We start from the raw sequence: 13,632 nt of genomic DNA on the forward strand, positions 1-13,632 counted from the left end.
AAAAAAACCCAAAAAGGTCCTACTGTAGAGCACAGGGAACTATATTCTATATCCTGTGATAAACCGTAATGGAAAAGAATATGAAAAAGAATGTACATCAATGTGTAACTGAGTCACTTTCCTGTATAGCAGTAATTAACACAACACTGTAATTCAAGTGTATGTCAATAAAAAATAAAATTAAAAAAAAATGCCAGAAAAATGGTCACATAAGGGGAACTTCCCTGGTGGTCCAGTGGTTAAGACTTCGCCTTCCAATGGAGGGGGTGAGGGTTCAATCCCTGGTCGGGGAGCTAAGATCCCACATGCCTTGAGGCCAAAAAACCAAAATATAAAACAGAAGCAATACTGTAACAAATGCAATAAACACTTTAAAAATGGTTGACATCAGAAAAAATCTTTAAAGAAAAAATTCACATAAATCAGAAACAAATGAAAGATAATAAAGTCCATACATTAAAAAAAAAAAAAGAGCATGGGTTCGGGTCACATTGCAACTTCCCACTTACTTATAGCTGTGTAATTCTGGGCAACCCACATAATGTCTCCTCAGACTGTTCATCTATAAAATGGGGATGGTAAGAGTTCCCTACCTCAGAGCATTGCTGTAATCCATAAACACGGTTAAGTGCCTTGGTAAATGTTTGAGGCTCTCTGGTTATTATGAATTAAAATATGTCAATGGCTTCTGGCCGTGTGATTTATAATAGTTTGATGTTTAACCAAATGGTAAAACTATTCATTATTCCCATCTCTTTTTAACCCTTAGCCTGCTTTGTTGTTTATGTTTTCTCCCACCACAGAGTGCTAGTTCCAGGAGAGTAAAGGCTTTATTTTGTTCACTGCTGAAAGCAACAGCACCCAGAAAAGTACTGTACATATGAAGCCCTCAGTAAACACTAGCTGAATGAATGGTGCAAAGTGTTACAAGGAAAAGTACACCCAAACTTTCATTATAATAAAAAAGTATAGATAAAAAAATCTTTCTCTAATGGCTTCCAGTCAAGTAACTGAAAACACCATATGCTATAATAAAAACATAAGTAATTTATGAAAATTTGAAGGCAAAAACATAATTTTAAAAGATTTAGACCTATGTTAGGCGTGATAGAGTATGGATGCTTTCTTGAAATTCACAATCAGATCCAAGAGTATCACTTTCAGACTGTTCTAGTAGACTGAGTTTACTTTTAGTTGTCTTTGATGAAACAGTCACTATTCTACTCTCTTTCTTAACAGAAATGTGTTTTTTCGAAGACTCACTTTTAATTGGTTTATTAACCAAAGAATTATTTTGCCCAATTCCTTTGCTTTTCTGCTTTACAGGTGAGTCAGAGCAGGAATGCAGGTCCTTCCCAGGTTGTTTCTTAGCAGAGTAGTTTTTGGTCTATTCACCTGCTTTGCTCATTTTCTCTGAAGAAGACCTGCTATTTCTAGATAATTCCTCTTCTTTTCTTTGACTTCCAGTTCCAGAAATGACATCTGCTGAAGGAGAACATGTTCTAGCAATGAAATCTTCAAAAGACTCCTGCCGCTGCTCTGTGACTGGCACCCCCAGGTTGTCTTTGGAAGTTTCTAAGGCCTCCTGAGTAGACGCTGGGACACGGAAGGAGTCGAGAGGCAAAGGAATCCTAGCATCACCTGTAATTTTCGGAAAGTGGAGGGGAAGACAAAAGACAAGACAAAAATTCAGTGATGAACAAAGCCAACCATTAAAAAGTAGAGTTCAAAACTTCAATGTTACTCTGTAATCTTATTATTAACACAGTCAATTGATTAATCAGAAGATTTCAGAGCCAGTTTTTTTTGTAATTATATCTTGCCAAGTGATTCTCAGCTTAACCTAGCTATATCCAAGGCTATGTCCGCTACATTTTCAGACTTTGGTGATTGGGGTAGTTATTACCCATTTCCTTTCCCTCACTAAAAATAAAACCCTATTCTGTAAGATAATTAATTTCTTTGCTATCCTCCAGGCACATGTAAACCGTATATAGTTTGTGACCAGACTGTGTTCTCAAGCTGTCAGTTCCCAAGGCCACTCTGAGATTGGCTGATGGGGGCTCCAAGTAAGGCTAGAGGAAAAGCTGACAGGTTTTCCCCTCCCATTCCCATAACCAGGTGATTCACTCTAATATGTTACCTATTAGCTATGTCTGGATTACTTATTTTAAAAATTATATCAGTATGTGTACCTTCATTAGTGTTCCTTCATTGTAAGCTGACTGAATACAAATAGAAACCTAGATAAAATATGAACAGAACAGACATTTATACAATTTAAAATCTGGAATATTTTCTCTAATGTCTTCTTTCTTCATTAAGGATAGTTTGCTTTAACTCATAAATTTTCTAAAGAACTTCCAGTCTCCTTATTTACAAAAGTACAGTATCATGAAATGGGCACACATTTACTAATCTCAGATTTGGAAAGGACTCCAGTCTTCTAGCTCCCGAGCATGTGAACTATTCGAGACTGATCATTATTGTTTTCTCCCTGACTTGGTCATTTCCTTTTTGCTAATCACTCTTAGAATCATTAAGTGCTGTTCTGTCCATTTACTTGGATATTTTGCATTTGTTATGGGGCACTCTGCTTTGATTCTGATTTTTCCTCTTCAAGTGCCTTCTTTTCTTCTTTAGGTGGACTACTAACAGTAGAATTCACCTGGGGACGACCTAGTAAATGAAAATATGACTGATCTATACCAGCCATTGTGGCCAACTGCCCAAGCCTAGACGAGAGGAGGAACGGAGAAAAGACAAAGGTTATTATAATCACAGAAGAGCAGTTTAGATTTCCCCAGACCTACAATCATGAAATACTTCTAAAATCTTTTTTTTTTTTTTTTTTTCCTCCGGTACGCGGGCCTCTCACTCCTGTGGCCTCTCCCGTTGCGGAGCACAGGCTCCGGACGCGCAGGCTCAGCGGCCATGGCCACAGGCCCAGCCGCTCCGCGCCATGCGGGATCCTCCCAGACCGGGGCACGAACCCTTAGCCCCTGCATCGGCAGGCGGACTCTCAACCACCCCGCCACCAGGGAAGCCTTACTTCTAAAATCTTAAAAGCCAACATCCTACTCCAGACTACAAGCCTCTCTCTCCCCCAAATCCTCAGCCCTTTCCAGATTCATCCTCTAGGAGACATCCCACTGTCTCACTAGCAGCTTCAATATGTACCATGCACCCTGTCCACTGCCTGTCACACCTCCATTCCCACACTTCTTTACCACCTTTCCTCCAGTTTCCAAGAATGTGTTTGTTCCTTCCTTCCCAACACCAACACCAATTCATTCACTGACAAAACACCGCTCCATCAACTATCAATCTCCACTTCCCTCTTTCAGCAAAATTGCTCCCGGTTGAGAACCACTGACCTATATCTCCCCTGCAGATTAATAATCATTTTTATGTCTAAGGCAAAGATAACTTTAATTCAAACTTATCAAACAAGCAAAAGAAGTGAAAGATAGGAAAATTCTTATGCATTCCCGACTATTTTCAATGAAAACTGCCTTTAATTTAGTCTTTACAAAACAACTATACCTACTAATTACTCTGTCTACAGGTTACTCTTTTATAATGGGCTCCCCACTCTACCAAAGCAGGCTTCCCTATTTGCATTTCTTAAAAAATTTAATTCCTCATTTTAAAACGTCAACTATATTACCTATAATTACACTAAATTTGGCTAAATATAGCCACGTAAGTGATGAAAATTGCTCCAGTTCCTCAGCAAACTACCATTAGAGTCGCAAAGAGAAGAATGCCAGGAAGAGAAATGAACTAACCCAGCATCTTTAAGGAGAACCAGGAAAGCATGGAACTTCTGAAGAGAATTCTCAGTGCTGCCCAAAACACCTTCATCATCCAGGATCATGCTTGTCAATGAGTGGGCATGAAGGGCTTCAGACAAAGAGAAAGTTGTGTTTCTTAACTGGGCATTTTCATGTTCCAGCTATACAAGAAGACTGAAAACGTCTGACATGATTTTTTCTCATTGTCATCAAAAGTAGTCTTGCCTTGGGCTTCCCTGGTGGCGCAGTGGTTGCGAGTCCGCCTGCCGATGCAGGGGACACGGGTTCGTGCCCCAGTCCGGGAAGATCCCACATGCTGCGTAGCGGCTGGGCCCGTGAGCCATGGCCGCTGAGCCTGTGCGTCCGGAGTCTGTGCTCCGCAACAGGAGAGGCCACAACAGTGAGAGGCTCACATACCGCAAAAAAAAAACCCCCAAAACAACAAACAAACAAAAAGTAGTCTTGCCTAGTTTCAAGGAACAAAACTAAAACACTCAAAATGTAATTAATTTATAATTAATGTAACCCTCCGCCAGTAAAGACAGAGACCTTATCACATAATAACCAAAACTCACAGGCACCCAACAAAGTTTCCTATATAACACTTAGGTGGTATATAAATAAACCCAAGCTATCGTTTTATTAATGATCTTTCACAAAAGATCACATTTCTAACTGGTTCAATTCATAATGGAGCCTCATTCCACATTAGAAAATGACCTGCTTTAAGTTTCCCTTAAATTAGAAAGTGAGTTATAGAATCTGATTTGAACAAAACATATTACAACTCTGCTGAATGTTAAGAATTAACTTTAGTGAGTAAAATATCTAATGCTTACGTTTAAAAGTCCTAAATCATACCCAACCCAATTTATTAAATGTACGATCACCAATATTTTCTTTGGCTTCTTCAACATATTCACCCCCGTGCACTCTTCCCCTTCTGCTCATCATCTACGCACTTAAAACCCCCTGTAAGCTCAACTCTCGTATTTCTCAGAAAGGCCGTTAATGTTCATGATGCCCCTTTTGCCTTACATGAGCAGGTGCTCAACATTTATTGAATGAGTGTCTGCCAATCCAATGGATGCACTTTCAAAAATTCCTCCCTACACTCACCCTGTGATAAATGATATTTAGATAGAACTTTTTAGATTATGCCCTGCTTTCATGCACATTACCTAATGTAATTCTCATAGTATATATTTTTATCTTTCATTGCATTCTTAGAAGTTTTCCAATATCTTAAATTTATTTCAATGATTCACTTTCCTAATTCATTGCCAGGAGAGTCTCATCATGTCTTTTATGTTACTGTATATACAATACATGCACAGAAGGTGCCTTCTTGAATCAAAGAATCATGAACAGGAAATAAGCTAATGTCATATAAAAGCACACACAAACACACACACATACACAAAACCAGATTTTCACATCTTTAAAAACATGCTTTCTGGAATATAGATCATATGATCACTAAATACCAGTACATGCAAAAGTCCATATGATACCACCAATTTGCAACATATTACAGTTCTAAAGCTTACAAAATATGTGTATATGGCTTAAAATCAAATCGAAATAAAACCAAAACACTCTCAAAAGCAGATGAAACGTGTTTACCTCACTGACTCGTCTATCAGCCTTCAGTCTTATTACTCTTTCCTCCTTTAACTGCTTTAGGCACTCCTCCAGGGTTTCCTAAGCAAACAGAGTCAATATTATAACTAATTCATAGTATAATATCCAAAAGCCTTTCCAGCTATTGGTCTCATCAGGATTTAGGGGCAGAGCCAGAAGTGAACTCAGATTTTAGTCTGCTACTGGTCATATCATACCATGCCAGTGAAATGAATGATCAAAATCTATCAAATTTGCAAAGATTTATTTAAATTCCACTCTTTCCAACATAAATTTGTGGCAGCCCACCATAAAAGGCATATGCATATAACATAGTAAGTCAGAAATAAGAAGTTACGACCAAGAAAGAAAAATTCTATTTTTATTTGTGGGTCTCTTTATAGCAGGAAGTCCTATTAACGAACCTGCTTAGCATACCTGAATTGCATAATTGCAGATTCAAAAGCATGTTTTAAAAAAGTAATCACTTTTAAAGCAATTTACAGTCAAGCACTGTTCCTGGAGTTCCCTGGGTATTAAATAATCGAATCATCAAAACCCTAAGAGGGGGCTTCCCTACTGGCACAGTGGTTAAGAATCCGCCTGCCAGTGCAGGGGACACGGGTTCGAGCCCTAGTCCAGGAAGAACCCACATGCCGCAGAGCAACTAAGCCTGTGCGTCACGACTACTGAGCCTACGCTCTAGAACCCACGTGCCACAACTCCTGAAGCCTGCGCGCCTAGAGCCTGTGCTCCACAATAAGAGAAGCCACCGCACCGCAACGAAGAGTAGCCCCCCGCTCGACGCAATTGGAGAAAGCTGGCGAGCAGCAACGAAGACCCAATGCGGCCAAAAATAAATTTATAAAACAAACAACCCTACGAGGAAAGAACGATCACTAACTCCATGTTATTTTACAGATGAGGGAAACAGAGGCAGAGAAGTAGAGTAAGTAGAGCAGCACAGCCAAGGTCACACCACTAAGTAGCAGAGCCACACTGTGGACTCAGGAAGCTGGCTGCCATTCCTGCTCCCGGAGGTGGTAGTCTTCCCTTCACCAAGGTCACTGAAATAAAATGAACACTGATAAACTATCTTAGGAGTTTTAGGAACTAAGACACTTCGGTCCTGGAAGTGGGGACACTGCTTGCAATAGGCAGAATTCTGACAGAGCCCCCAAGATGACCACTTACTGAAGTACACAAACCTTCCACTTATCCAATCAAACTCTAAATGTAGGTGCTGTAGTGAAGGGATTTTGCACATGGAATTAAGGTTCAACATCAGTTGATCTTTTAAGATAGGGAGATTATTTTAGGTGGATGTGGCCTACTCAGGCACCCCATGAAAAGGACCTGAACTCTTCCTGAATTGAAGTACAAAAGGGACAAGAGGGAGACTCTCCATTGCTGGCTCTGAAGAGGTCCAATGCTGCGGCAGGGAAGGCAAGCGAGAGGCCTCTAGGAGCTGAAACTCTCCCCCGACTGACAGCCAGCAAGGAAATGGGGACCTCTGTCCTGCAACTGCAGAATCTGAATTATGCCAACAAGCCGGAAGAAGCCTGTAGGCATTCTTTCCCAGAGCCTCTGGACGCTAACACAGCCAGACTGACATCTTCATTTCAGCTCTGTGGCCCACACAAACTATGGTGAACATCCAACGTTTGGGGCTCAATATCTTACACTTAAATTTCACGTGCTTTAACACTCTCAGGAGGGAACCCACATGTTCCCATGTGTATCTGAACAGGAAGCCCAGTCACGCTGTGCCTGGACTTCTGACCTACAGAACTCTGAGCTAGTCAAATAGGTATTGTTTTCAGTCAGTAAGAGTGTAGTAAAAGAATTAATATTCTACTCAACCTCCAGGTTCGTGAGCAAAATAAATGATTGTCATTGTTTTAGGCCACTGTTTTGGGGTGGTTTCTTATGCAGTGATAAACAATCATAATACCTATACTTATGAAAACAGTAAGGTATATTTATACATGTTAACTGCTTTGAACAATCACTTAAAGAATGAGGAACTCTATTACCTGCCATCATTGGGAGAGGAGCTGGTATCACTGTCTGGACAGTAGCTTTTGGTACCTAACAACAATCCTACATCAGGAGTTTACCCTAAGGAAATCAAAGATGTGGGCAAAGATTTATCTACCAACATGATGTCATAAGATTGTTTATAACCAAACCCTAGAAGAAAGCTAAGAGCCTCCGAATTGGAACTGGTTTAAATATAAACAGCTCATCGTCTGAAGGAATGCGCTATGAAGCCACTAAGAATGACAAGAGGTCTCAACCAGAGTTCATGAATGGGCTTCAGGAGTGCTACATTCAAAATATATCTGTGCGTTTTTCCTGGGAGATGATGCATAAGCTTAATCAAATTCTCTGATGTAGAAGAGTAGTTAGTGACATGGCAAAATATTTCGGATACTTTTTTAAGACAAAAGAGCAGATTAGGTGTGTGTACATGCAGAGGTGGCTTTTATTTCCTTCAAGAAGTTCATTGTTTTCAAATATTTGCTCAATGAACATATATTTTTATATTCAGAACATGTTTAAAAAATTGAGAGTCTAAGAACTTCAAATTCTTTAATGGTTCATTACTAAAGCCAGTCAAGTTTTCAATGGGGAAAAAGGGAAAAAAATTGCAAAATTCCTCTACTTTTAATATAATGGTTTAATCAATCTTCTAAAACTGATTTCAAAGAAATTCTAAACAAATAAACAAAAAAACAAAAAACCCTCAGCACGGTCAGAGGAAGCTACACTAAAATTCCTGACTGGTTCTAAATAGCACATCAAAGTGCAATTACATGCAACAGTTTCTCCCTCTAATGGAGGGAATTAGAACACAGTGTTCAATTTTTGTGAAAAAGTGTACCCTCCTCCTACAAAGTATTCAGAATTCATGTCCCTTACATGGAAATATGGAACCAAAAAAGTTAGAAAGTAAAATTGCTTGATATTCTATTACTTAAGTAAGACTAATGATAAGGCTTTGGAATAATTTTCCTTCCTGCCGTCTGCTCTCCATTCCACCCTTCTGTACACCAGCTAGGGTGATTTTTCTGGGACAAAGCTCCCATCATATTGGATATCAAATTTTATGTTCAACTTTTCTCCATTTAACATTGAAATCAAGCATTTCTCATATAATCAGGGGATTCATAACCTTGATTTTTTTGTGCGGGCTACAAAATATTCCACTGAGTGGGTTTACTGGTTAACCATTTTACACATTTAAATTCTTTCCAACTTTTCAGTATTATCAGACAAAATAACCGTTTTTATGCATGAAGGCTTTTTTCCATATTGAGAATAACATTCTTACAATAAATCCATAAAAATGAGTTTGAGATCAAAGCAAATGAACATTTTTAAGGCTCTGAGGTACCTATCTCCAGACTTCTTTCCAAAAGATTTCTGAGATTTTACACTGCCATCAGCGATGTATCACTTGGTATATAACCTCTACTATAACTGTTGGCTTACTTCCTCACTTAGAGTGCAAGTTATTTGAAGATAGGGGGTGTATTTTATTAAGTGTTTATCCCCAGCACCTGTGCCTAGCACAACGTAGACGGTCAATAAATAATTGCTTAATAAGGAAAATCCCTGCCACACACGTACATATAAGATGTACGAGTGTGAAAGACAGACTGTGTGTTTTTCTCTAACTGGATAGATGAAAACTTGTCATCTTCTTTAGTGTGCAATTTTTTTGCTTATAATTAGTCATTAAATTTCTCTTTTAGATTATATTGTAAATATTCAGATTCTCTGAGGCAAATGGGCCTGGCACTACCCATTAGCTACAGAACCTTGGACAAGTTCTATAACTCTAGGCCTCAACTTCCTCATCTATAAAATGGAGATAAGCTCCCATATTACAGAGCTCTTGTGAGAATTACATGAGTTAAAACACATATAAAATTAGAAGAGTGCTTGGTACATAGAATATGTGCAATTAATGCTGAATGAATGAACATGCGAATGCAAACAGTAGTGAAGGGCTTAAAATGAAACGGTCTCATCCCACTCCCACATCCAGCACTCAAGAAGCGACCGATTCTTTACGCAGTTTTTAATTGTAAAATACGATATGTATACTGAGAAGTGCACAGAACAAAACTGTCAATGTGACAAATAAAAAGAGAATACTTACATAAGCACTACTCGAATCTGAAAGTATTGATACTTGTCAGCATCGCAAAAACCCCCCATATCCTTTTCTCATCACAAGCTCCTTCCCTCTTCCCGGTTAAACACCAACCTCACTTCTTGACAGTCATTTCCTTTAACCTGCATGCATCCCTAACAAAAGAGTTTAGTTGTGTCAACATCTAACTTTATGTACAGGATCATAGTATATGAAGTCTTTTCTATCTTATTTCTTTCTCTCAACATTGGTTTAAAAAATTCATCCACATTGCTGCCTGTAGCTCTAGTTCATTCAATTTTATTGCTGGATAGTTTTCCCACTGTACAAATACACATCATTTATTTTTGACTGTTAATGGACATTTGGTTTGTTTTCAGTTTGTGCTAATGCAAATCATGGACAGGAATCCTGCTGTGCCCGTTATTCTGGTGCATTTACACAGGGCGGGGGTGAGGGCTGCTGGCTCACAGGCTATTTATATACCTTCAGTTGATGGAGAGGGCTAAATGCTTTCCAAAGTAGTTGTGTCGATTTATACTCCAGTATAAACAGGGTAGAAGATTCCCATAGTACTTCAGGCCTACAATACCTGATACTACCAGACTTTTTATTTATGTATGTGTCAATCTGATTGACATGTAGTTTCCTTGGTTTTGACTCACTTTTCACTTATTACTTAATGAAGTTGTACACTTTTCTCTGTTTACTGGCTGTATGGATTTCCTTTTTTATGAGGTTTACGTCAAATATTGTTATTTTTTATTATTTTATTATTATTATTTACTTTTGGCTGTATTGGGTCTTCGTTGCTGCGTGCAGGTTTTCTCTAGTTGCGGCGAGTGGGGGCTACTCTTCATTGTGGTGGCTTCTCTTGTTATGAAGCACAGGATCTAGGTGCGCAGGCTTCAGTAGTTGTGGCACATGGGCTCAGTAGTTGTGGCTCACGGGCTCTAGAGCACAGGCTCCGTAGTTCTGGTGCACGGGCTTCGCTGCTCCGTGGCATGTGGGATCTTCCCAGACCAGGGCTCGAACCCATGTCCCCTGCCTTGGCAGGCAGTTTCTTAACCACTGCGCCACCTGGGAGATCCAACTATTGTCATTTTGAATTTTTCTGCATTTCCAAGTAATACTCTCACATGACTATTTTCTCACTAAATTGGAGGCATTATCTGTTCACTTTCTGAATTACTAACAAGTAAGGGTTTAGTTCCTCTACATTCTTTCCTATGTCCACACTGCTCAGTAAAGTTATGTCATCATGAGTTATTCCACTGCTCATGATCTCTTTGACATGTAGTGATATACTTAAAAACCTACATTGTTGATCAACTAGAAACTCTCTCAACGTCACGCTTTGTAAAATAAGGACATTCATACCATCTTCCCTTTTTTCAACCTCCTGTCTACCTTCCAAACCTAGCTCTTACATTGTCAAAGTTGAAATTTATATTCTATTCTATGTGCAGTTAAGTCTTCTGTTATTTGAGAGTCAGTACGGAGTAAGGTTTAAGAGAACAGGCAGAGAGCCTAAACTCAAAGCCTCGATCCAACCTTAAATTAGGTACAGCCTGGGCAAGTTCCTTCCCTGTCTTAGCTTCCTGTTCTCAAAAGTAGGAATGATATTAGCACCAACCTCATAAGGCTATTCAGAGGATTAAATGAGTTAATATATGCAAAAACACTTAGAGCCTAATATATACTAAGTACATACTACTACACAATACATTTCAGTACATACCAAGTTAATACTCATACATACTAAGTATTGTTTACTTTAGTTATTTGTGATTACATGCACGTTGACAATAAAAGCTGCAAACCAAGACAGTATTGCCATTATTACAATGAAATTAATATTGCCCACTGCAGATGTACTGTGTCTCTGTGTATAGACTACACCTCGTTCCATACTGTGCCAGTGTCACTGCCCTTGTGCAGGGTGACCACATACCCCAAGCCGCCTTGGGCTGTTCCAGTTTATACCTGTTGTCCTGATGTTACAGCATTAGAGTGCCTCCTTACACTGTTGAAGTGTAAGGAGTTTGGACAAGTTCCGGTTTGGACAACAAATTAGATAGGTGGTCATTACCCCTGTGTGTCACTGAAAAGGGGGACATCTATAGTGTCAAGCTGAAGTGGATTCTTCCCTTCCTCACCAATAGTAGGTTAAAAATCAACCATAGTCTAGTGTGCTTCAGGTTTATGTCCATAGAGCCTTTTCTCCTCTGGAGTTCAAGTTCCTTCTCCTTTTCCTCTCCCTCCTCCCTTCCAACAGTGCCTAACACCTAGTAAGTACGATATGCCTCAAGGTGTTTCGAAGCTCTCAATCACACAATCAATAGAAGCCTCTCCATTCTAGACTAGCTGCAATCTGCACTGAATCCCCTATTACCTTCTTTCTTGGTTTATTGCCTCATTTTGCTGGATTATTTCTATAAATAGCTTAAGGTGTAGCACAGGAAGTCAATTTTTCAAATTTCTTTGGGTACAAAATATCTTCTTCAGCCTCCACGTATGACTGATAGTTTGGCTGGATACAAACCCCTAGGGTGAAAATTATGTGCCTGAAAAACTTTGGAGGTATCTTTCTAATGCCTTCCAGGATCCATGGTGCTCATGACAAGTATGATAAAGTCAGATTTTAACCTTTTTTTTAGGTGACCAGTATTTTTCTCTCTGGAATGGATGTATCCTCTCAGTATTTTATTCTATTTTAATTTATTTTTTCAGTATTTGAAAGTTTCACAAGGAAGGGTGCCTAGGTATGAGTCTATTCTTGCTCATCTTGCATAACTATTTTCAATCTGAGGCCTGATGTCTACTTTCAGCTGTGGGGAATTTTGTTGCCTTTTGACAGCTTCCCTCCATTTTTTTTCTGGGTCTGGAGTTTCTAATAGTAACATGTGGGATCTCCCAGATGCAGCCTCTCTAACATATTTCTATCACATTTTCCATTGTGTCTTTCTTTTTTATATACTGAGAAATTTTTTAAATTCCTACTGAATTTATTTCAGCAACCATATTTTCATTTCCAGGAGAACTCTTTTGCTTTCTGACCATTCTCCTTTTCTTTAATACCCTAGTCTTATTTTATAGTTGCTAGCTCTTTTTAAACCTCTCTCAGGATACTAATTAGGGTTTTTTCTTAAATTATTCTGTTCCCTAAATTGTCCCTGGTCCTACTAGGATATGCTTTCACTCTTTTTCCCCCTCTCTCATGTTGTAAGCTTTACTCAACTAACAGGCAAATGACAGTTATTTTCTATTTAAGAATGAGCGCAGAAAGCTCCCTGAAGTCAACGATTGATAGGCTTCTTATGCAGGAAGAAGCGGGCAGTAACTGTAATAGGATCTCCCCCAAACACAATTTTCTAGCGTGTAAAAACACACTAGCTGCCCCAGTTCTCGCCAGTTTCACTGTTTTCAAAATGAAATCATCTCATTTCAGGAGGGTGAGGGTGGGGCTGGGAGTCCACTCCTCGAAACACAACCCTTCAATGAGCTCCCCTATTTCAGTCACACTTTTAACTAACTCCACACTCTCTCCTACATGCGCATCAAAGCACGGAGCTACTTCTGCAGGTGGGGTCAGAATCCTCCTCAGTTGCACGTGGTCCCTGTGCATATTCTAGGTGATGCTTTTCCTCTGTTCTACTGCTTCAGTTTCACACTCTTCCACCTGTCTTCTCTCTTTCAAAACTATGTTGAAATCTCTTGATTGTTGTGGGCATATATACTTAAACACTTTGATACCATCATTGTAGTGTCTTGTCAAAACAGAGAAGAGCTAAAAGGGTTCTCAGTGTATTCTGAATCTGCTATTCTGTGGTCCCAGTGTTTAAACTTCTTGGACTTCCCCACTGTCTATTACTGCTTTTACAAATACAATCTCGTGGTCTATTCGTGAAGGAAATGAATACACCACAACTAAAAGGACAAGGAATGCGGGTTAGATGCTCTAGGGTCTTGTCATACTCTGCCATTTACTAATAAACCACTTACGTTCTACAAATTGTAGGTGCTCATTTATAAAACGAAAGGGAG

General features: G+C 39.3%; 2 protein-coding genes and 1 pseudogene across 3 annotated transcripts in view; 2 read left to right on the plus strand and 1 right to left on the minus strand.

The window, feature by feature from the left end:
* Positions 1-13,632, plus strand: part of LOC309808828 (centrosomal protein of 78 kDa-like) — a 1,511,271-nt pseudogene that overhangs the window by 637,881 nt on the left and 859,758 nt on the right. The window lies entirely within an intron of this gene.
* LOC309807088 (uncharacterized protein) overlaps positions 1-13,632 on the plus strand; it is a 457,860-nt gene that overhangs the window by 394,859 nt on the left and 49,369 nt on the right. The window lies entirely within an intron of this gene.
* The window catches only part of LOC309807994 (centrosomal protein of 78 kDa-like), a gene marked incomplete at its 5' end in the record, with an annotated part of 26,247 nt that continues 12,615 nt past the window's right edge, over positions 1-13,632 (minus strand). Inside the window, one exon of the mRNA XM_082628005.1 lies at positions 1-1,641. Within this exon, the coding sequence (XP_082484131.1) occupies positions 1,388-1,641 (254 nt within the window). The 3' untranslated portion in view covers positions 1-1,387. The remainder of the gene's footprint in view (positions 1,642-13,632) is intronic.

Source organism: Mesoplodon mirus (assembly GCF_964341445.2).
Source record: "Mesoplodon mirus genome assembly, chromosome: 7".
NCBI lineage: Eukaryota > Metazoa > Chordata > Mammalia > Artiodactyla > Ziphiidae > Mesoplodon > Mesoplodon mirus.